Source organism: Mytilus galloprovincialis, chromosome 10 (assembly GCF_965363235.1).
Source record: "Mytilus galloprovincialis chromosome 10, xbMytGall1.hap1.1, whole genome shotgun sequence".
In the NCBI taxonomy this organism is placed as follows: domain Eukaryota; kingdom Metazoa; phylum Mollusca; class Bivalvia; order Mytilida; family Mytilidae; genus Mytilus; species Mytilus galloprovincialis.
In genome coordinates this window covers 11,065,042-11,087,033 of record NC_134847.1, presented here as the reverse complement: position 1 = coordinate 11,087,033, position 21,992 = coordinate 11,065,042, and the positions used below count along the sequence as shown (strand labels likewise).

Genomic DNA, 21,992 nt, shown 5'->3' with positions numbered 1-21,992 from the left:
TGACTCGGAGGCAGGTGAGATATGTTTATAAACTCCAAGGTATTGGGTCCGAACAATTCAAAGATCTTTTAAAGTAAATGCAAAACGAAGGAATATCTGCTTTCTAAAACCAAATAAAAAAGAACAATTTCCTATTGTAGCCGTAATACTGGAAATGGCTATGTCAAAAATCCAAAGCTGAAGAACATGAAAAGTGATTGCGATCTCTTTCCTAGACTTTTCATTTCCTGTCAAAGTAGACAGTTTGACTTGGAAGACTTTTTTATCCATGAAAACAAAATTACTTCTCTGTTTTTGTCTAAGGATGTCACTTTCGTGTTGTTCGTGTTGTTCGTGTTGTTTATTCTTTAGTTTTCTATGTTGTGTCATGTGTACTATTGTTTGTCTACTTGTCCTTTTCTTTTTTAGCCATGGCGTTGTCAGTTTATTTTCGATTTATGAGTTTGACTGTCCCTCTGGTATCTTTCGTCCCTCTTTTTAAACAGTGTTATTATATCGCAGCAAATGGGTATACTTGAAACATTGTGCGATTTGCCATCAACTGATCCAAATCCTAACGCATTTACCGTTTGGGGGCCAGCAATGGTCAATTCCAAGCCACCACGTGCAAAACTATTTGATGATTATGCAATCGATGTCATACTGCCTCACATAAAACATTGCACCGATAAGTATTGCAGAGTAGACATTGTATTTAATTTAAGGGCTAGAACGAGAAAAAGGCAAGGTACTGGTGCTAGACGGAAAGTTGTTGGTTCTGATAGAACTTCAAGGATTTGGAGTTGTCGTCTTTGAGAAGATGACACCAAAACGGAATTATTCAAGTTTGTTGCCGACAGAATTGCTTCTTTAGAGACTTATAAAAATGTTAATATTACTCAAGGTGAAATATTCTTTGAAATTTCAATATGGATACTTGATCATACTTCCCATTTATCCCTTTATAACTAAGAACAAGCAGATACACGTATGTTTGTCCATGATAAGCTTGCTGCTGAAAATGTTTGATAAAAGTAATTTTAAGTAGTACTGCTACAGATGTAATAGTATTAGGATTGCAGCTCTCGCAGTATTAGGTATGGACAAAGTGTGAATAGGTTTTTGAGGGAATAAGAACTTTCGATAGCTTCATGTAGCAGCTGCTATTATTTCCTTCTATGCATTCTGTGAATGTGACACTGTGTCAGCATTTGGTGGGAAAGTGAATAGGTCAGCTTGGCAGACATTGGAATTATTTCCAGATGTAATGGATGTTGTTGCTCGCTTAAGTTTTGAATGAAGACAGATACCGGGACATCATAGAAGCATTTGCTTGCATCATGTACGGCAACATCAACATTTGCTGTTAACAAGGCACGATTTGAATCTTTTGTCAGGAAGCAGCGCCCTTATGATCCTATCCCCGCTACATCGAAAGAGAAGCATATCAAGGTGGGTTCAACCGGGTGTGTGCATTCGACAGGTACACATACCAAGTCATGAACACTGGGTTTGGATGTGAGAAAAACAAACACTGACAGATGGAAACCAAAATGGACTTCTTTGGCTGCATTTGCACCCTCGTATCAAATACTTTTGAAAGTGGATGCAAAAAATGCAGCGTTGTTGATAACTGTAAACGATTCCGTTCTGGCCTACCTTGTACGCGTTTGTGTGTTGGCATTTGTCAGATAATTATCCGGAATGCCGACTGCCTTTTCTAACCAAACTAGGTATTTGAACTTAACGAATTAACTGACATCTCTTTTAAATTAGAAGAAAATGAAAAAAATGAAAAACATAATGAAATTTTAAACGTTTTTGTCGCCACTTTGGAACCGGAAGTTACTTTTTCGTCGTGTATGTATTGTGTCATCGTACTTTAGGAACAGTAATCTACGTTTTATAAAAACTTGCACTGGATTATACCTACAACACAGCTTTCAAGGGACTCACGAAATCTAGCCGTTTTCAACGTTTTTGCCACCATTTTGGAACCGGAAGTAACTTTTTCGTGTTATATATATTGTTGCATCGTACTGTAGGAACTGTTATTTTCGTTTTATCAAACTTTACTTTGGAGTATACCTATACAACAGCTTTCAAATGATTTACGAAATGTAGCGAATTGGATATGACGCCATTTTTAAAATGAGCGGTGGCCATCTTGAAAAAATGAAAATTTTTGATGGCAAGCAGCTGATTTTTTTTAATTATCGTTTAGTCAACCTCTATACCAAATTTCATGCTTGTATCACGATTTGCACAATTATCTCCACAATATCTCCCACTAAATGTAGGTATAGTATATTCATTCCTTTTGATTTTTTGTGGGTTTTTTTCTTGATTTTTTGTTGTTTATTTGTTCCGTTTGTAATGATTTTTCAACGTTTGGTACTTGTAATATTTGCCTTTAACAGTTTTGGAACACAAGGGTTTGAACAGACATTATAGGTTAGTCTTTATATATCATGCGTGAAGGAAATTTAGTTCAACATTATGTTGTTTTAGTCTTGTATTAATATTCTTAATTTAACAAGCAAATTATTGTTTACAGAAGAACAAAACCAATCCTTGCATGTTATTTTTTATATGATATATATACACTCATATCTACTGTAAGGCTTGAACAATAAATAGGAATTGTTTACTCATTGGAGGATCCAGGAGGGGGGGTTCCGGGGGTTGGAACCCCCTTTTTTGGACGAGCAATGCATTTTAATAGGAGCATATAGCTGGAACCCCCCTTTACTCTGGGTTGGGACCCCCTTTTAAAACGCCCCTGTTTCTACTTCCGATAATAAGAATATAGAGTAAGAATGAAGGCCGTAAAACAAATCAATATTTAGTATATTTCAAACAGACTATGAGGAATCATAAAGGGATATCAAGCGCGTATCATGATCCATTATGAAAGGGGTCAAACACCCAAAGCACCCGTGTGGGTCCATCAATGGTGAAATGAATATGGCAATAAGGACATAACTAATTAATATCCAAAATGTTTGTATAAAATATGTCGGGGAAGGCGTGTGAATTAATGGTAGGTATCTAGGCAGGACACACAGCTATTATATATTTTGTTTAGCCTAATATATATTCATTGAGAATGGCTCGAGGTCGCAAAGTAATTGTCAAGGTAAACATGGTATAGACCAGTCATATATGTCTGATAGTCTCAAACGTAAGAAGTTTATCTGTGTCCGACAGAAAGGTCAATCAAAATGTCATGAAATAAACATGATACTCCAGGTCATGGTACATATTGACCGTCCCATGTCCGAGGTTAATTAAGGTCCTAATGCTTCAGATTCTCAAATAAGGCCTATAATAAAATGTTTGAACAGGAATTCTTATAGTAATATCCATTTAAGTTATTGAAAAGAAAAAAAATATATATATATCTGTTCGTAGTTGATTCATGACACCAGAATTCTTAATGGGGCATTAACTGTCAAATTAAGGATAACTGATTTGATTCAAATACTCATATTTGATTTACAATATACTGAAACCAATACCCGAATTACAAAAAGTATGAAATAGATATTTATCAACGCATAGACTCGATAATATATAACAACATTTCGTGTCTATTATAGTCTAAACGCCATATATAATTAACCATCGAGATGACTATCAAAGACAGCCGACGATCAAATAACCGATATACACATACATATAAAAAGATTGAGACCACGTGCAATTGAATTTTTCGAGATGTCCATGTTCTAGGTTAAACAAATAAGTTAATCATCATTTTTACCTGTATAAGAATGATTTCTTTTGTTGGTCTAACTAGTCAACAAAATGGTTCATGTTTGGTTTTTATACACTTTCAGTGTTGACACTTTTCCCCTTAATAATACATGCTCAAACAATCTCTAGATAAGTGGTTAAATTTAAGGTCATATAAACCCATCAATAAGGTCGAATTATTCACTTTTAAGTGAGAAATTCGTCAGCAATATTCCATGGCTTTTTTGACAAAATTGAACTAAACTGCCTGCTAAAAGCGAATTATAAATTCACTATTTCACTTTCATTAAACTTTTTTTCATATATTGTAGCTAATGTCCCTGTAAAGACTGTAAAAAAAAACCCTAAAAGCAATGACAATGAACCTTTATTGCTAATCTTCATCTCAAAGTCAAATTCGCGTCTTCATGTCAAATATACGCACAGCGTGCTGCTGAGTATGATAAATAATTGAAAACGCAATATTTTGAAAGAAGTAATTTAATTTGAACTTTTTAATTTGTCTTCTAATTCTAATATTTTCTTATTCTTTTCCTTATTTTCATATTCTAGGTAGTTGATTCTATTTTCAAGTCTGCTGAAATTTTCCATGATTCCAGCGTCTCCAGAATTTTCACTGCTGTTTTCCATTTGTAACTGCTTTTCCAGATCTGAAATTTTAAGTAAGCATTACATTGTACCCCTTCAAAAATGAATCCCGTCAAACTATGGCTGTACCATTAGCATCAAGCCATTTACATTTTACTATTTTTTGTGCCGTTTTACCTCATACCATTTTTTCCCGGTTAACGGTACAAATATAATTATGTTCGGATTGCCACTGAGACAAATATTCACAAGAGTCCAAATGGGGTAGACATTACCAATTTTAGGTCACCGTACGGCTTATAAAATTTATGATAAACATACCGTATAATTATCTATAAAAGGCCCCAACATGAAAGATGTGAAACAATTCAAATAAGAAAACTTACGGCCTTATTAAATAACAATTACAATTAGCGAAAAACAAATATGACAGACATGAGCTAACGACAATTTAAAAAAAAAAATTTTTTTTTTTATATATCTTTTATTATTCTGTCAAACCTTTGCAATTACAATGGTATACAGACACTACAAAACATCAACAATGCAGACATAAATACATAGTAGTTAGCCACGAGGGCACTCATAGGATTTTATAGGTCTAATGAAAGTACACAGCTTTCTCAATTAAGATTTTTTATTCAAATTCATAATTTTCTTAAACATTATTGTATTTGGATCATTTACATATTTTTTATCAATACGTTTGTTTCTTTTTATTGACATCTTTGTGCACATCATAATATAATGATACTCATCTCCAAGATTTTTAGAATTACATAATTTACAATTTCGTCTATCTCTCTGAATAGTTGTTCATCTCCCAATCTCAATGTGTAATTTATGGTTGATGGTTCTAAATTTGCATAAAGTATAAATATCACGAAATTCTAAAATATCAAAATAGTTCTCAAAGCCAAAAGTATCCTTAAAAATTGTATGAACCACTGATTCCAGGCTCCTGACTGTGGACAATCACATCAAGGATGTTGGGATTAAAAATCATTTGTGAGCGCTCAATCACGACCTCAATCAAAACTGTGACAATGGTGTAGCAGGACAACACTAAGAACAAACTGTGAAGAGCATTTGCAAAAGGCTTAACTCACTCGAAACACATACACATACTACCATATAAATCATTAAACACAAAGCATCGATAGTAGAGTACTCGCACTTACTGAAAACTATTTCAAAGCCAATATTAACAATTAATAAATAAAATGTAATCATCTTCTCTCAGACTGATTGCTGTATGTTTTGTTTTGTTTTTCCTTGTCATTTTTTATTTGTCGTCTAGTTATTCGCACAAGTTTTAGCAAATTATGTGGACTGTATATTTTTTTATAACCTGACAATGTCCTTAATTTTTTTTTTTTGGCAACTTGTTATATAAATAATATTAACTTTAATTTAAGGTTGTACAAAAAGGGCTACCATGCATTGGACGGTTATAAACATTGTACGCAAGTCACGTTGTTTTAATAATAATAAACAATTATATTTAAAAAGTATACAAATTTTCTTGACAGGTTACACTTACCCCTTCTCCCTTTGGTCGTACCATTCACAGCCCTTTTTAAGAGAAACACAGACCGTTTCAGTTCTAAAATTTCTTTCACCATCAATTCCTCCTTGGTCATAGTTTCACCGGTCAACAGAAACATTTCGGTCTCCAAAAAATGAATAGCTTCTGAAAGTTCACTATTACTTTTTCCATCATCGGCATTCTGTGGGTTGGCTCCATGTAGCTCTCGGGTGTTTACGATTTTAGCATTGGTGTCTGAGCGCAATGCTCTAAAAAGCTCCCTTATAGTTATTTTGTCACAAATCCCAGAACAAATGAAGGAAATGACACAAATGCTGAATAGTAAATGACGTTTCATTATCATCCTTGGCTTTATTTTGGAATCAAATCTCTTATCAGTCACCAACTTGACTTAACCTTAAACGAAGATATGTAGGTGCTATGTTGATAATAAATAGGTCCTGTAATACGTATTCGCCGATATCTGTGACCTTAATACTTTTACAAATCTTAATCGATGCTAAAAAAGTGAAAATAAAAGCAGTCTAAATGCACCATTGAAAGTTTGTCGTATCATTAACGAAACCAAGAACGTTATATGGCCTATAATTGCTTATATCAACTTACTTGAACTCTGCAAAACGGATTATTGAACATGTCTAATCGCCAATTACACCATATCTACTTAATCTTCATATTTATTCGGTCGATTGTTAGACTAGAGAAAATTAATAATGTATTAGTTGAAACAAACTAAATTGACCCCCCTCCCCGAAGTAAAATAACCAAAACAACTCAAAAACAAAAACAAAAACAAACAAAAATAAAACAAAAACAAAAACAAATTATATATAACCAAAACGTTTCTGACATAAAAAAAAAAATGACGATATTTGTTGAGTTTTTTATTAATTTTTTTTTAGGCAGAATGGGATACTTTGCAAAAAAAAGGGCAGCCTCGATGACAATTTACGGAAATGTAAGTCAAGATATTATTAAACTAATTAAAGAAAAGCAGGACCAAATGAGTGAAAAAGAAAGGGCAGGACAGAGAATACAACTAAAATATATATGTATAGGACACAATTTGTCATCCTATAGCCCCCCTTCTCCCCCACCCCCGATAAAAATCAAATTGTAGAGAAGTTCTCGTTAATATGTTGAATTTTTGGAAATATTGAGGATTTTTTTTTATCGCAGGGATCGAGTAAGTACCCATACATTATTATATTACCTGAGCTGTACCAGAGATACATTTATACGTAGTTCCTACATGACATATGTCTCTGGCTATATTTTGACAGAAAAAGGTTATGTGTGCAAATTTTCATGAAAACGTAAATAGTGCAATTTTTTAATTTGATAAATATATGTAGCAAAAATGATGTTTTTTTTTTTCAAAGTTACATTCATTAACCGTTTTTTTTTTTTATAAATATGAGTTATTTCTGAATAAAAAATGTAGACATTTTTAGGATACTTATAAAAACAGAAATTACAAATTATTTAACAAAAAACAATTTGTGTTTATCTTTTAAAACAATAAAGTTATGTTTTTCTTTCGAAAGGGAAAATACGGCCACAAATCCGATTTATGAGCAAATATACAAAATTTCTACCTCATTTTACTCACATGAAGGTATATATATTTTATTACATATTTGATTTAATCAGGTAAAAAATAGTCTATATGGAAATTTTTATAAAAATGTAAATATGGGATCAAAACTGTTATATGTATCATATGCCTGTGATGAGTTTATTTAACACCACTGAAGCGAAAAGTGAGGGCCCTCATGGGGTTTTTGATTATGTGATTACTTGGCCGTTTTTTTAATGATTATTTGATTATTAAGCCAAATATTTCATGATTATTTGATTACCTAGGACTGTATTTTTAGTTTATGATTATTTGATTACTAAAGATAAGCAAATATTTAATGATTATGTGATTATATTGGCAAACAAATGGTGATTATGTGATTACTAGGACCCCCCCATGAGGGGCCTCAAAAGTTAAAATATTTTTTAATGATATTTATTTGGCGTTTAGAAATTATATCATTAGACGTTTGAGAGGGGTAACACAGTAAGTATCATATAGAAAATACAGTATGATGTGAACTAATAAACGGGATTATTTACTTCGATTAATCATTTTCCTTAAAGGCTAGGCCTGGGTGCACGATTTGGCCTGCAAATACAAAATGTCTAGGCTATCCGTAATAGTTTCTTTCCGCAACCGAACTTGGTTTGTCAGTTACAAAAAACGAAAGGTCAAGAAATATGGCGACAACACTTGGAAATCTTGCTGGCAAAGTTGCTTTAATAACCGGTAAACAATCACATCTTGACAACTAATAATGTTAACTTTTTAATTGGTTTCCAAATATTTAAAAACTCTATACACTTTTAATCTAGAAATTACTTTGCAACCAGATATATTATCGTCCAGCTGTAAATTACATGTATATGCATGCAATATTTGCCACTGGACGTTAACAGGATTGGACAGATAATCATACATGGGTACTATTCAAAATTTTAGATATATTACAAAATCATGTATCAACAAAATTTAACGGTGATAAAAATGTATTTCATCCACAACACTTGTTTCTATCCATGGGAAGCACAGGCACTTGTTTCTATCAATAGGAAGACCCACTATCAACGTATATTTACTGAGAATGAAACACAAAAGAAACTTCCAGCACCTCAAAAATATAAGAATAAAAAAAAATATAAATATTCATGAATTCTGTGCCTAATAGATTATTATTACATTATCAGGAGCGAGCTCTGGTATAGGTGCAGCTACAGCAGAATTGTTTGCTAAACTTGGTGCCTCATTAGTTTTAACTGGACGTAAGGTGGACAATTTGAAAGCTGTTGGTGAAAAGTGTACCCAGTGTAGTGGGAATACAGTAAGAAATTCTTAGAATGGCCTTATTAATCATGTTAATAACAAAACAATTTACAAAAAACAAATATGACAGACATGTACCAATGACATCTACAGAGTCCTGACTTAGGACATGCTCATATAGAATGTGAGCATGAGAGATTTAAAAATGTTTATGAGCACTCAACCATCCTTTAAAAGCTGGAACAGTAATGTAATAGCTCAACATAAAAACAAACTAAAGTTAAATTAGTCAAAGTTTAAGCTGTTAATTTTCTTGTTTGGTCTCCTATGGAGAGTTGTCTCATTGGTAATCATACCAAATCTTCTTTTTTATAAATACCAGTTGCAATGGGCTTAACTCAAATGATCTCTCCCAAAGCAAAAAATAACTAACATAAAATATATATATGCCACATATTTTGTGGTTCACTAAACAAGGAAGCTCAAGCCAGTGTAAGGATGTTTAAGGATAGTGGATCAGACATTTATTAGGTATTCTATCTTTTATACTGCTTTTACTTTTAGTTCAAGATCACAACTAAAAATATGCCATAAATTTAATTTGGTTTAAATGCTTTTAAACATGTTCAATATTTTTCTTTCATATATAACAAAATATTTCTTTGCTTAGTCTTTGAAATGACAAATGAATGAGTGAAATTGTTTTATAATTACTTTATATAGCTCAATGATGATGTTCATGTTTTTTTTCTCAGCCATTACTGATACCAGGTGATTTGAGCAAGGAAGATGACACCAAGAACTTAATGAAAATAACAATAGAGCATTACAAGAGGCTCAATGTACTGGTATGTTGTCAGGGGCGGATCCAGCCATTCTAAAAAGGGGGGGTTCCCAACCCAGGATAAAGGGGGGGGGTTCCAACTATATGTCCCCATTCAAATGCATTGATCGGCCAAACAAAAGGGGGGGTTCCAACCCCCGGAACCCCCCCTCTGGATCCGCCACTGGTTGTTACAAGTTGGATCTTGTCTTGCAGATGAGGTTTATGATTATGCGATTATTTGGCTGTTTTTATAGTGATTATTTGATAATCTTTGTAGGACTTTTTTTTATAATTTGATTATGTTGTTGGTAAATAATTAAGGATTACAGGATTTATATATTGGCAAAAAATGAGTGATAATGTGATTAGTTAGATACTTAGGGGCCTCATAGATGGAGAAAAACTTCAATATGCAAAAATAGCTGTGTTTGGGACTTTTCCATGTGTTAAACATTAATTTTCCTTTAAGATATAAATCATGTAAATGTATCAAAATACCATATATATATATGTAATATTGAAGGGACATTAAGAGTTCCTTTTAATATATTTATTTCATAATACATAAAGACCAACTCTTAAAAATTCAAGGAAAAGGAAAAAATGTCCGATAACTTTATAAACTGTACATTTACTGTACATTGAAAACACAGTACTTTGACCTATAATGGTCTACTTTTATAAATTGTGACTTGTATGGAGAGATGTCTCATTGGCACCCATACCACATCTTCTTATATCTAATTAAAGGTCAAATTTAACTTTATTGTAATATATATATATATATTGTATTACGTATACTAATAAAAGAATAGTGCTGGCAGCTGCTGACATGTAATTTCATATTTTTGTAGAGCACATTTAGCACAGCTTAAAAATAAACTGTATTTGGCTATTTTATAGATAAAATTTAGTTTTCAAAATTAACAGGATTGATAGTAAATGTGGGCAGGCATAGTCGGAAGAGGTAAGCACTCCTGTTGAAATATTATGGCCTGTGGTTACTTTTTAATTAGAATTTAATTCATGGAGGGGTAAAATAATATGTAACTTCTGCCATCCTGTCTTAAAATTCCTACAGCCTTGTGATAACAAAGTTTTTTTTTCTCTTCAGGTAAACTGTGCAGGTGTTATAGAGCTAGGAAGTATAGAAAATACCAGTTTAGACCAGTTTGATAGGATGTTCAACATAAATGTTAGGTAAGTGTGGCATTTAAGTATATCTTTATATATGTACTATCAAACCTCAGTGGCAGATCAAGTGGAGGGGTTCCCATTTTTATACGCCCGTCGTCTTTTAGACGGGACGTATTATGGTATACCGTTGTCCGTCCGTCCATCTGTCCATCTGTCCGTCTGTCCGTCTGTCAATCCATCCGTCCGTCTGTCCTTCCGTCCGTCGTCCACACTTCGGACAATAACTCAAAAACACTTTCACCAATTTCCATGAAACTTAAGTGAATTGTTTATATCTATTGACGTAAGCTCCCTTTCGTTTTTTTTTAATTTCAGATTTTAAGTTTTGGATTTATGGGGCTTTATTCATAAAAAAGGGGGGATTTTCAACACTTCGGACAATAACTCAAAAAGGCTTTCACCAATGTCCATAAAACTTTGGTGAATTGTTAATATCTATTGATGTTAGCTCCCTTTCAATTTTTATAAATTTCAGATTTTAAGTTTTGGATTTATGGGGCTTTATTCATAAAAAAAGGGGGATTTTCAACACTTTGGACAATAACTCAAAAAGTCTTTCACCAATGTCCATGAAACTTTGGTGAATTGTTTATATCTATTGATGTAAGCTCCCTTTCAATTTTTATAAATTTCAGATTTTAAGTTTTGGATTTATGGGGCTTTATTCATAAAAAAAGGGGGATTTTCAACACTTCGGACAATAACTCAAAAAGGCTTTCACCAATGTCCATGAAACTTTGGTGAATTGTTTATATCTATTGATGTAAGCTCCCTTTCAATTTTTATAAATTTTAGATTTTACATTTCCGTGTTATGAATTTTTATGCTTAAAAAAGGGGGGATTTTCCAATTTTGGGACAATAACAACTTTGATAAATTGTTTATATCTATTGACATAAGCTCCCTTTCCATTTTTATAAATTTTAGATTTTGTATATATATTTCTAGTTGATCATATAAATTCATTTAAAGCATAAAAGACAAGTTAAAAGAGCAACGGGCGTATCATGCGCTAAAGCGCAGCCCTTTATTTTAATATCAATGCAATTGAATGGGAACAAATATTTGGAACCCCTTGCTTTGTCCACGTTTGGAACCTGGCCCCTCCTTTTAAACATTGCTGTATCCACCCGGAACATTTAAAATACAATGAGGACTAGAGTAAACAGACCTTAAAAGAGAAGTAACTTTTGTATAAAGTTTAAATGCATAGATTTAACTATGGAAATGGGGAATATGTCAAAAAGACAACAATCCGACTGAACAGCAGACAAAAGACGAATACCACCAATAGGTATTCAACACAGCGGAAAAATCCTTCACCCAAAAATAATCCTCAGCAGGCCCCTAAATAAAGTTGTGTACTAGTTCATTGAAAATGGACGTCACACTAAACTCTTAAACATATAAAGGAACTTAAATTAAAATACATTCAAGACTAACAAAGGCCAGAGGCTCCTGACTTTGGACAAGTTCTATTTTAGCTTTAATCGTTGTTGAGGTGCTAATCTGACAGCCTCTTGTTTTTTTTTATATATTTTAGATCAATATATCATCTAACCATGTTAGCAGTGCCACACCTTGTAGACACCAAAGGAACTATTGTCAATGTTTCCAGTGTAAATGGCATGCGATCAGTAAGTGTTAATAGTCTTCATCACAAATTTATTTCATTTAATTAAAATTGTTGGAGATAAAGTGAAAGCTTGTTATACAATCTGAAATATCCATTTATATTGTATTTACAAATTCATGCAAATTTATAATTATTATAAGTATCAGAAAATTACTGGGCTTCAGAATTTTACAATTTGAGTAAACAATGTATATATAGTTTTTTTTTTTTTTACTTTTTCATGATTTCCAAATGTAAGCATACTTACCTTCCCCTTGCAATGTTGATATACAGCAGAATCTTAAATCATTTTCAATCACCAACAGTCAAAGTATTTAACAGAGAAAACATTTTTTTTATAAAACATTTTTCTATAGTCTTGATTGAAAGAGATAAAAATAGAATATAATACATTGTCTTTAGGTGTTAGCTTTCTATTTATTTCTGGTAAATAATATTGAGAATGGAAATGGGGGAATGTTTCAAGGAAACAACAACCCGACCAGAGAGCAGACAACAGTCGAGGCCACGAAATTGTCTTCAATGCAGCAAGAAACTCCCGCACCCGGAGGTGTGCTTCATCTGGCCCCTAAACAAAAATGTATACCAGTTCAGTGATAATGGATGTCATACTAAACACTGAAATATACAATAGAAACTAAAATTAGAAATCATACAAGACTAACAAAGGCCAGAGACTCCTGACATGGGACAGGGGCAAACATGTAGCGGAGTTAAACATGTTTTTTGAGATTTCAACACTCCGCTATACCTCTAGCCAATGTAGAAAAAAAACAAACACGCAACAATAAACATAGTAAAACTCAGTTCAAGAAAAGGCCTAGTCGGATGTCAGAATAGGTAACAATATACAAATAATAGTAATCCATTGTTTTCTTCCTTTCAGTTCCCTAATGTTCTTTCGTACTGTATGTCTAAGAGTGCTCTAGACCAGTTTACAAGATGTACAGCGTTAGGTTTGTATTCATTTTAAAGGGCCAATTTATTCTATATACTGTTGATTTATTTATCTTTGTGGATGTCAATTTTACGTGGATTGAAGAGAAATTGTATTTTTTGGTGTACATTTTGAAATATTATCCAGAATGCATTAAATTCTGAAACAGAGAATAAGTCAACCAGATAGATAAAGGCAACAGTACTAAGTATACCGCTGTTCAAATTTGTTTAGAATTGTTTTCACACACATATATATATATATATATATATATATATATATATATATATATATATATATATGAGTCTGAAAGATTGTGTAACAATACCGATGAATAGATGGAAAACAAAACACTAAAAAGTGTTGAATATCATTGCACAAAGATGGAAAAACTGAACAGATGATATAAATTATTCAATAATTGCAAATATTTCGGCTCAACAAATCAACAAATGGCCTTCTTCGGTGACAAAAGTTTTAACAATAATGAAATATAATGTATAAGGTGTAAACATAGATCACTAATAATACAGGTAAGTTTTGGTCGATTGATTTTAATCCAAAATCCTGAATATAATAATATAAACACTAGACTGTAAATTTAATTATTTCTTTCTATTGATTCCATCTGGATGGAGGACACCCAGTGTTTTTATCCAAAACCTCTCCCGATTTTCTCTTTGCCTATGTTGCCATGTACAATCCTGTTCGATCACAAGGATCTTCATGTGATCAAAATCTTTCAGATTGTGATCTGGTAACCTGAAATGTTGGCTGACAGGAATATACGGTTTTTTTGTGAGGTCACTCCTGTGGCCATTGAGGCGTTTGTGAAATGGCTGCATAGATTCACCAACATATTGGAGACCACATCTAGGACACTCAAGAACGTAAATCACGTTTGAGCTTTTGCAGTTGACATTGCAGAAGATCTTGTATGTCTTTTCTGTGGTCTTACTGTGAAATGTTGATGAATGCTGCAATTGGTTGCAACATTTGCAGCGCTTATCCCCACAAGGCTGACAATTACCTACAGTATGGTTAGGTTTGGAAAGGTCAGCACGGACAAGTATATTTCTCAGGCTGTTAGGTTGTTTGAAGGCAATCATGGGCGATTCTACCTGCTCCCTAAAATTCATAAACCTGGTAACCCAGGTAGACCAATCGTCTCAGCTAATGGTCATCCCACAGAAAAAATATCCGAATTCGTTGATTACTATCTTCGACCTCATGTAGAAAACTTGCCATCTTTTATTAAAGATTCTACAGATTACTTACTAAAGATGCAGGATTTAAACCCTCTACCTGCCAATACTACTCTTGTCACTATGGATGTCACCTCTCTCTATACGAATATTCCCCATGCGGATGGTATTGAAGCATGTAGAGAAGTTTGGGACTCTCGATCTCTTAAAATTCCACCTACTGATTGCTTAGTTGAAATGCTTACTATGGTCTTGAAAAAGAACAACTTCACATTCCACGGAGAACACTATTTACAGACAAATGGCACTGCTATGGGTACAAAAATGGCTCCATCTTATGCCAATATATTCATGGGTAAATTTGAAAAGCAACTGCTGGAGTGCTCCATCGAAAAACCGCTTTCCTGGTATCGATTTATTGATGACGTTGACATGAAATGGGACAAGGGAGACCAAAAATTACAAACTTTTATAACAAATGCTAACAATCAACACCCTACCATCAAATTCACCCATGAAACATCTAATTCCACCATAAACTTCCTTGATACATCTAGCACCCTCTCTGTAGGTATAATAAACACAGATATATACTCTAAACCTACAGATACTCATCAATACTTGTCGCCTGAAAGTTGCCATCCCCCACACTGCACGAAGAGCATTCCATACAGCCAAGCTCTAAGAATAAGGCGAATCTGCTCCTCTGAAGACACTGCAAAACAACGTCTGGGGCAGCTTAAAGGACATTTGAAAAGAAGGGGATATAAACACAAAAACATCAAAAATAGTTTTCGAAAAGCGGAATCCATCCCCAGAAGCAGTCTGCTAACTTACAAAGATAAACAGAAAAGTAAAAGAATCCCATGTGTGCTAACCTACCATCCATGCCTGAGAAATAGTTTCAAGACCATTCGTGATCATTGGACAGCAATCGAGAAACATTCGAAGTTATCCAAAATCTTTCCTGAGCCTCCCATGATTGCCTTCAAACAACCTAACAGCCTGAGAAATATACTTGTCCGTGCTGACCTTTCCAAACCTAACCATACTGTAGGTAATTGTCAGCCTTGTGGGGATAAGCGCTGCAAATGTTGCAACCAATTGCAGCATTCATCAACATTTCACAGTAAGACCACAGAAAAGACATACAAGATCTTCTGCAATGTCAACTGCAAAAGCTCAAACGTGATTTACGTTCTTGAGTGTCCTAGATGTGGTCTCCAATATGTTGGTGAATCTATGCAGCCATTTCACAAACGCCTCAATGGCCACAGGAGTGACCTCACAAAAAAACCGTATATTCCTGTCAGCCAACATTTCAGGTTACCAGATCACAATCTGAAAGATTTTGATCACATGAAGATCCTTGTGATCGAACAGGATTGTACATGGCAACATAGGCAAAGAGAAAATCGGGAGAGGTTTTGGATAAAAACACTGGGTGTCCTCCATCCAGATGGAATCAATAGAAAGAAATAATTAAATTTACAGTCTAGTGTTTATATTATTATATTCAGGATTTTGGATTAAAATCAATCGACCAAAACTTACCTGTATTATTAGTGATCTATGTTTACACCTTATACATTATATTTCATTATTGTTAAAACTTTTGTCACCGAAGAAGGCCATTTGTTGAGCCGAAATATTTGCAATTATTGTATAATTTATATCATCTGTTCAGTTTTTCCATCTTTGTGCAATGATATTCAACACTTTTTAGTGTTTTGTTTTCCATCTATTCATCGGTATTGTTACACAATCTTTCAGACTCATATAATTTTTCCTGTTTGTGTAGTATTGTCAATTTTGATGATCCAATACCTATTAAGTTTACTGGTTGGTAGATTCGTATAGACTCTATATATATATATATATATATATATATATACAAAGATCAAATTGATTTAGAGCACAACTTGATAGCAGACAGACTTTTCTCATTATTTATTTAAAATAAAAATTCACCATATACAGAAAAAAAATGCATCAGATTAGCTCCCTTTTTACTGCTTTTGTAAAATTGTGTTTTATTCACAAGTTAATTATATATTTAAGCTAAGATTTATTAAAGAATGGGTGTTGGAAACTATGGGACAAATTTAAATTAATTATTTTTATGAATAAACTTTTTTATATAAAAGATTTGTTTCAAAGCAAAACGTCAATGATCGCCTATTTGCTCTTTTTTCAGAGCTGGCTCCTAAACAAGTCAGAGTAAACAGTGTGAAGTGAGTATTAACATTTAATCAGATGAAACCCCAAACTACTTAAATTGGTCACAGGGTCAGAGGGGTTCTGATCGGATCATCCTGAAACCCTGGGCTAAAAAACATGAAATCCAGAGGTCTAGAAATTAAAGAAATTTAAATCCTAACATCCCAAAATTCGAAAAAAGAATTCCTGGACCCCGAAAGGATCAATCCTGATATCCTTAGCTTAAAAACACCCAATCCTGACGTTTGGAAAAAGGTCCTGCTCCCCCCTCATGAATAGAAAATGGGATTAAGCAAAGGCATAGTAATTATTCTCTATATATAACAGACGACAGACACACAAAAAACACTAACACCACTTTAAGCATATTCAAATATGCAGACAGCCCATTTTACGGCATGGAGGCCAGTTAGTATATAATATATAATCATGACATATCATGAAATAAACATATAAAACAGTTAATTGGCACTTTCATTCACCAATTATATGTTAAAAAAACAGCAACATATTGGAAGCTGCATGTTTGATAATAAACTCACCATAGATATTGTATTTACGCCAGACGCGTATTTCGTCTACAAAAGACTCATTAGTGTCACTCAAATCCAAAAAAGTCAACAAGGCCGAATACAGTATGAAGTTGAAGAGCATTGAGGACCAAAATTCCTAAAAGTTTTGCCAAATACAGCTAAGGTTTACAATCTATTCCTCAGGTAGAAAAGCCTTAGTATTTAAAAAATTCAAAAGTTTTGTAAACCATTTACCCGTCATTGATAGTCAACCAGGAAAAGCGCTGCATTATGAAAACCTGTAACCTAAGTCAAATGGTTGAAAACGAAAACTAGTTATACCAGTATTTTCCAGAAACACAAGAGTTCATTTGATATAAAAACATGATAATATTGATCTTTACTGTATTCAAAATAATACCGGTTATTGAAAGCTGAAATCTTACAATTGACCTATAAAAAATTGTATTCACTTACTATGATGTCTTCCTTCCTCTGATCATACCTAATTGTGGTTCAACTGAAATCATGCTCATGGAAATTATCATCAATGATATATTTAATTTGCATAATATGGTGTCTGATAAATTTTAATATGAAATATTATTCTTGATAAAGTTAAGAACCTGTTACCTTCGTATGTCTTTTTTAAAGAAAATTTATGCTAAACATTCACTAAACTATGTTGTATTTCAGTCCTGGTGTAACAGTAACAGAACTACAGAAGCGTGGGGGTCTAGATGAGGAAGCTTATGTAAAGGTCAGTGATTCAATTTACTTAGTACGACTGTTGCCACATGTGAAACAGCATTATTGAACAAAGGGTTAAAAGTTGAGATTAATTATTGCAATTGCCGGAAATATTGCCCACAAATAATGCTATCAAAATTTAAAATGGGAGTTCTTATTTAAATGGCAGAACCCATCCTAATGTAAATTTTAGCAGTAAAAAAGACATTGCAAAAATTCAAAATTTTTAGCAACTTTTTACAACAGAAAATACATGTAGGCATAACAAAAACAAGTGTACTCTGTCAAAATTGTATGGTATCTATGGTCGAAACAATGATCAATTGATGGCTGTTTAACATCCAGTGTCATACATGCTGTCTCAGGAGGATAACATGGGACTGTCTTATTTGATATCAAATATGGATTTGGTTCTTATCCTACATGATGGGTCTGGTTTTGAAGCAAACATAAAAAATTGTAGAACTTAAATGAAAATTATACTTTATAAATTTTGTGCTTCCAAAGCACTGTTCTGGAAAAACATAAATAAGATATGATTTAATCTAAACATTTTGAAGTCAGGGATGTGAGATATGTAGAAACAATAAAAGCTGTATATATATATGAACAAGAGGGACACTATAAAAACCCAAGTTTGTCTGAAGTCACTTTTGCTTGAGGGAATTGGAATCTTACAATGTAGTTAAATCACATTAAACTAAATTCTATTTTATCAAGTTATTCTTATGTTTTTAATAAAGGAAGGACCAAAAGACTAAAAGTAGTTTATCTAATTATAGTTATAGAAAAAAAAGTAAGAACTGAAAAATTTATCTAGACTTCTCAATTGTTGTTTGGAAATTCTGCTACCCATAAGGCCAATTAAAATTAATTGCCAGATTTTCATCCCTGCCCGCCCCTTTGAAATCGTCTCGCCCCGATTTATTTTATTAAAACAAAATACGATTTCCGGATTTTGTTCATGTCAGTTACCAGGAACCTTCGATAATTTCTTTTCATTCAAAACTTCCTGTTTCAAATTTCATTTTTATATTTCTTTGAGTAATCTAACGAAAAGTCGACCTATTCTGCTGCTCTATGATGACAGCATTATCTATCGAGAATAGAGATTGATAACGAGAAGGGCATGAAATATTTGAGTTTCGAGTAAATCGCCTTGTCCATGAACGCAAATTGCGGTAGTCACAAGTGATTCGAAAACTGTGTTTTTTTTCTTTATTTATACAATGACTTTGTGTCAGGAAATTTGAACTGTGAATGATATCCAAAGCGCAAGAATCGTAGAACAAATTGGTACAAAAACATGAATAGATTAAAGAAATTGACACAAGCATGAACTTGTTAGATTTCTGACCGTATGTTGAGAAAAAAAAGTTGACAAACACGCATTTTATTATAACAAGCCCTTATATTTACCCATGGCTGTTGTTTTTGTTGACAAACAGCAAACACCCTCTGTAACTGGCCCTATACCCTTAATTTAGTCATTAAACAACAACTTCTTTTTGGTTAAGTTCATGTTTTACATCATAATTACTTTCAACACTGAGTTTACATTTTATTCTGTACTTATAATACAAGTGTTGCATACAATTGTACCAATACATTTTATTGATTTTATGGGGACTACAAACCATTGCTAGAAAGTAAATAAATTTGGTGTAGGAATAGTCCAACTGAAGCATGTGAAGAGAACATTTCTCTTCTTTTTAATGTATACTATAAATAGGTTTCTAAAGCGGCAATTCCATGTATAACAGTGGTTGCCAATCAAGGATTTTTATTTAAGAGTTTAAAAAATAGTGTAGGATTCTTTAAACGGTATGTATATACATAATACAAGCTTGTTTCCACTAGAATATACCCCGCGGTATGAAGAACTCGTGACGAGGGTTTCATATGAAATAAAGCTTAAAAAAAAAAATCCTCCCACCCACCCCATTTTTTACAAAAAATTTGATGAAAATCTACTAATTAATTTTAGTTGGCCTAATGCAATTTTCATTTTGCAGTAGCTATAGGCAGTAAGAATACCATCACAACACATTTTGTACAAAGTTTTATGGATATTTTAATCTGAAGTCATGATGCTAAAAAGAATTTTTTTTACTGAATACCTAATTCTTATATTTATTTAAAGACTTTGTTATTTTCACACATGTCCTATCTTTTTTTTCCAGTTCCTAGAGAGATCTAAGGAAACCCATGCTTTAGGTCGCCCAGGACAACCAGATGAAGTGGCAAAGGCTATTGCCTTCTTAGCCTCAGATGATTCTTCCTTTATTACTGGAGCATGTGTACCTGTTGACGGGGGAAGACATGCTATGTGTCCAAGATAAAATAATAGGTCAATAACGGCTGTATTTGGAAGTTCTGTATATTGAGTGACTGTGTATTACAAAATTTTGACAATATCTATTTGTGTAATAAAATTTACACAAGATTGAATGTCCCCTTTGGTATCATTCATCTCTGTTTTAAAAGAATTTTTGCAGATTTGTTTTTAATTAGTATAAATGAAAAGTACAACATATATATTTTTTTGTTTATGAAATCTTAATATCCAAAATTAAATTTGCTAAAGTGTGGCCTTATATTTTGTAGGAATTTAAAATAAATATGATTTTTCGAAAAAAAATGGAATATGTATACTTTTTTTAAAAATCCTTGTATGTTTTAAACTAGTCACAAGTATGTAATATTAATGTACCAGGTAGATTCAATATTTACAGTAATATTTTATGAAGAGTATCATACAGCATAGTATTTTGCTTTTTTTAAGTGGTTCTTTTTTTATTGCAACTACATGTCGAATAGAGTATATGTTGACATATACTACCTATACTATTAAATGGTATGATAAAAATCAAAGGACAGAGTTAGAATAAGAATAATTGTATCTATCTATTGTGTCTTTTCTTTATTCAGGATAAATGAAATTTGTGATTTAAAGAAAATAATTTAAATATATTTTTAACAAGTGTGAAATCTTGTTCTCTTCTTTTATATATTTTTTTTATCAATTACTTTCCACAGCAGTCATCACATCAGAAAACAGTAGTTGTCCTTATCAGTTGTCAGATCAGTCAGCAGTTAGTGTTCTTGTCAGTTGTCAGATCAGTCACCAGTAAGTGCCTTGTCAGTTGTCAGATCAGTCACCAGTCAGTGTCCTTGTCAGTTGTCAGATCAGTCACCAGTCAGTGTCCTCGTCAGTTGTCAGATCAGTCACCAATCAGTGTCCTTGTCAGTTGTCAGATCAATCACCAGTAAGTGCCTTGTCAGTTGTCAGATCATACACCAGTCAGTGTCCTTGTCAGTTGTCATATCAGTCACTAGTCAGTGTCCTTGTCAGTTGTCAGATCAGTCACCTATCAGTGTCCTTGTCAGTTGTCAGATCAGTCACCTGTCAGTGTCCTTGTCAGTTGTCAGATCAGTCACCTGTCAGTGTCCTTGTCAGTTGTCAGATCAGTCACCAGTCAGTGTCCTTGTCAGTTGTCAGACCAGTCACCTATCAGTGTCCTTGTTAGTTGTCAGATCAGTCACCTGTCAGTGTCCTTGTCAGTTGTCAGATCAGTCACCTGTCAGTGTCCTTATCAATTGTCAGATCAGTCACTAGTCAGTTTCCTTGACAGTTGTCAGATCAGTCACTTGTCAGTGTCCTTGTCAGTTGTCAGATCAATCACCTGTCAGTGTCCTTGTCAGTTGTCAGATCAGTCGTCAGTTCAGTCAGTGTCCTTGTCAGTTGTCTCATCAGTCGTCAGTTGTTGACCATTTTATCAGTTGTCAGATCAGTGACCTGTCAGTGTCCTTGTCAGTTGTCATAACAGACCTCAGTGGTTGTCCCTGTCTGTTGTCTGATAAGTCGTCAGTCGACAGATATGATATATAATATAGTATAGATAGGTAGAATCTGTAAATAGCATAAATGATGAGCAATACAAGATCTACAACAATGACAATATGATCTAACACATTGGATGACT

At 33.3% G+C, this 21,992-nt stretch overlaps 1 protein-coding gene across 1 annotated transcript; it reads left to right on the top strand.

Moving 5' to 3' along the window:
• Positions 1 to 8,107: 8,107 nt before the first annotated feature.
• LOC143049827 (3-oxoacyl-[acyl-carrier-protein] reductase FabG-like) lies at positions 8,108 to 20,665 on the top strand. The gene is made up of 9 exons (XM_076223554.1): positions 8,108 to 8,189; positions 8,648 to 8,781; positions 9,479 to 9,571; positions 10,664 to 10,749; positions 12,290 to 12,383; positions 13,269 to 13,338; positions 16,722 to 16,758; positions 17,953 to 18,016; positions 20,190 to 20,665. The coding sequence occupies exons 1-9, from the start codon at positions 8,141 to 8,143 to the stop codon at positions 20,346 to 20,348; spliced, it is 786 nt and encodes a 261-aa protein (XP_076079669.1). The 5' UTR covers positions 8,108 to 8,140; the 3' UTR covers positions 20,349 to 20,665.
• Positions 20,666 to 21,992: the final 1,327 nt, after the last annotated feature.

Coding starts and splice junctions, on each gene's coding strand:
- LOC143049827 (XM_076223554.1), top strand. CDS start 8,141: ATGGCGACAACACTTGGAAATCTTGCTGGCAAAGTTGCTTTAATAACC. Junction 8,190..8,647: donor CAAAGTTGCTTTAATAACCG/GTAAACAATCAC, acceptor TTACATTATCAG/GAGCGAGCTCTGGTATAGGT. Junction 10,750..12,289: donor ATGTTCAACATAAATGTTAG/GTAAGTGTGGCA, acceptor TATATATTTTAG/ATCAATATATCATCTAACCA.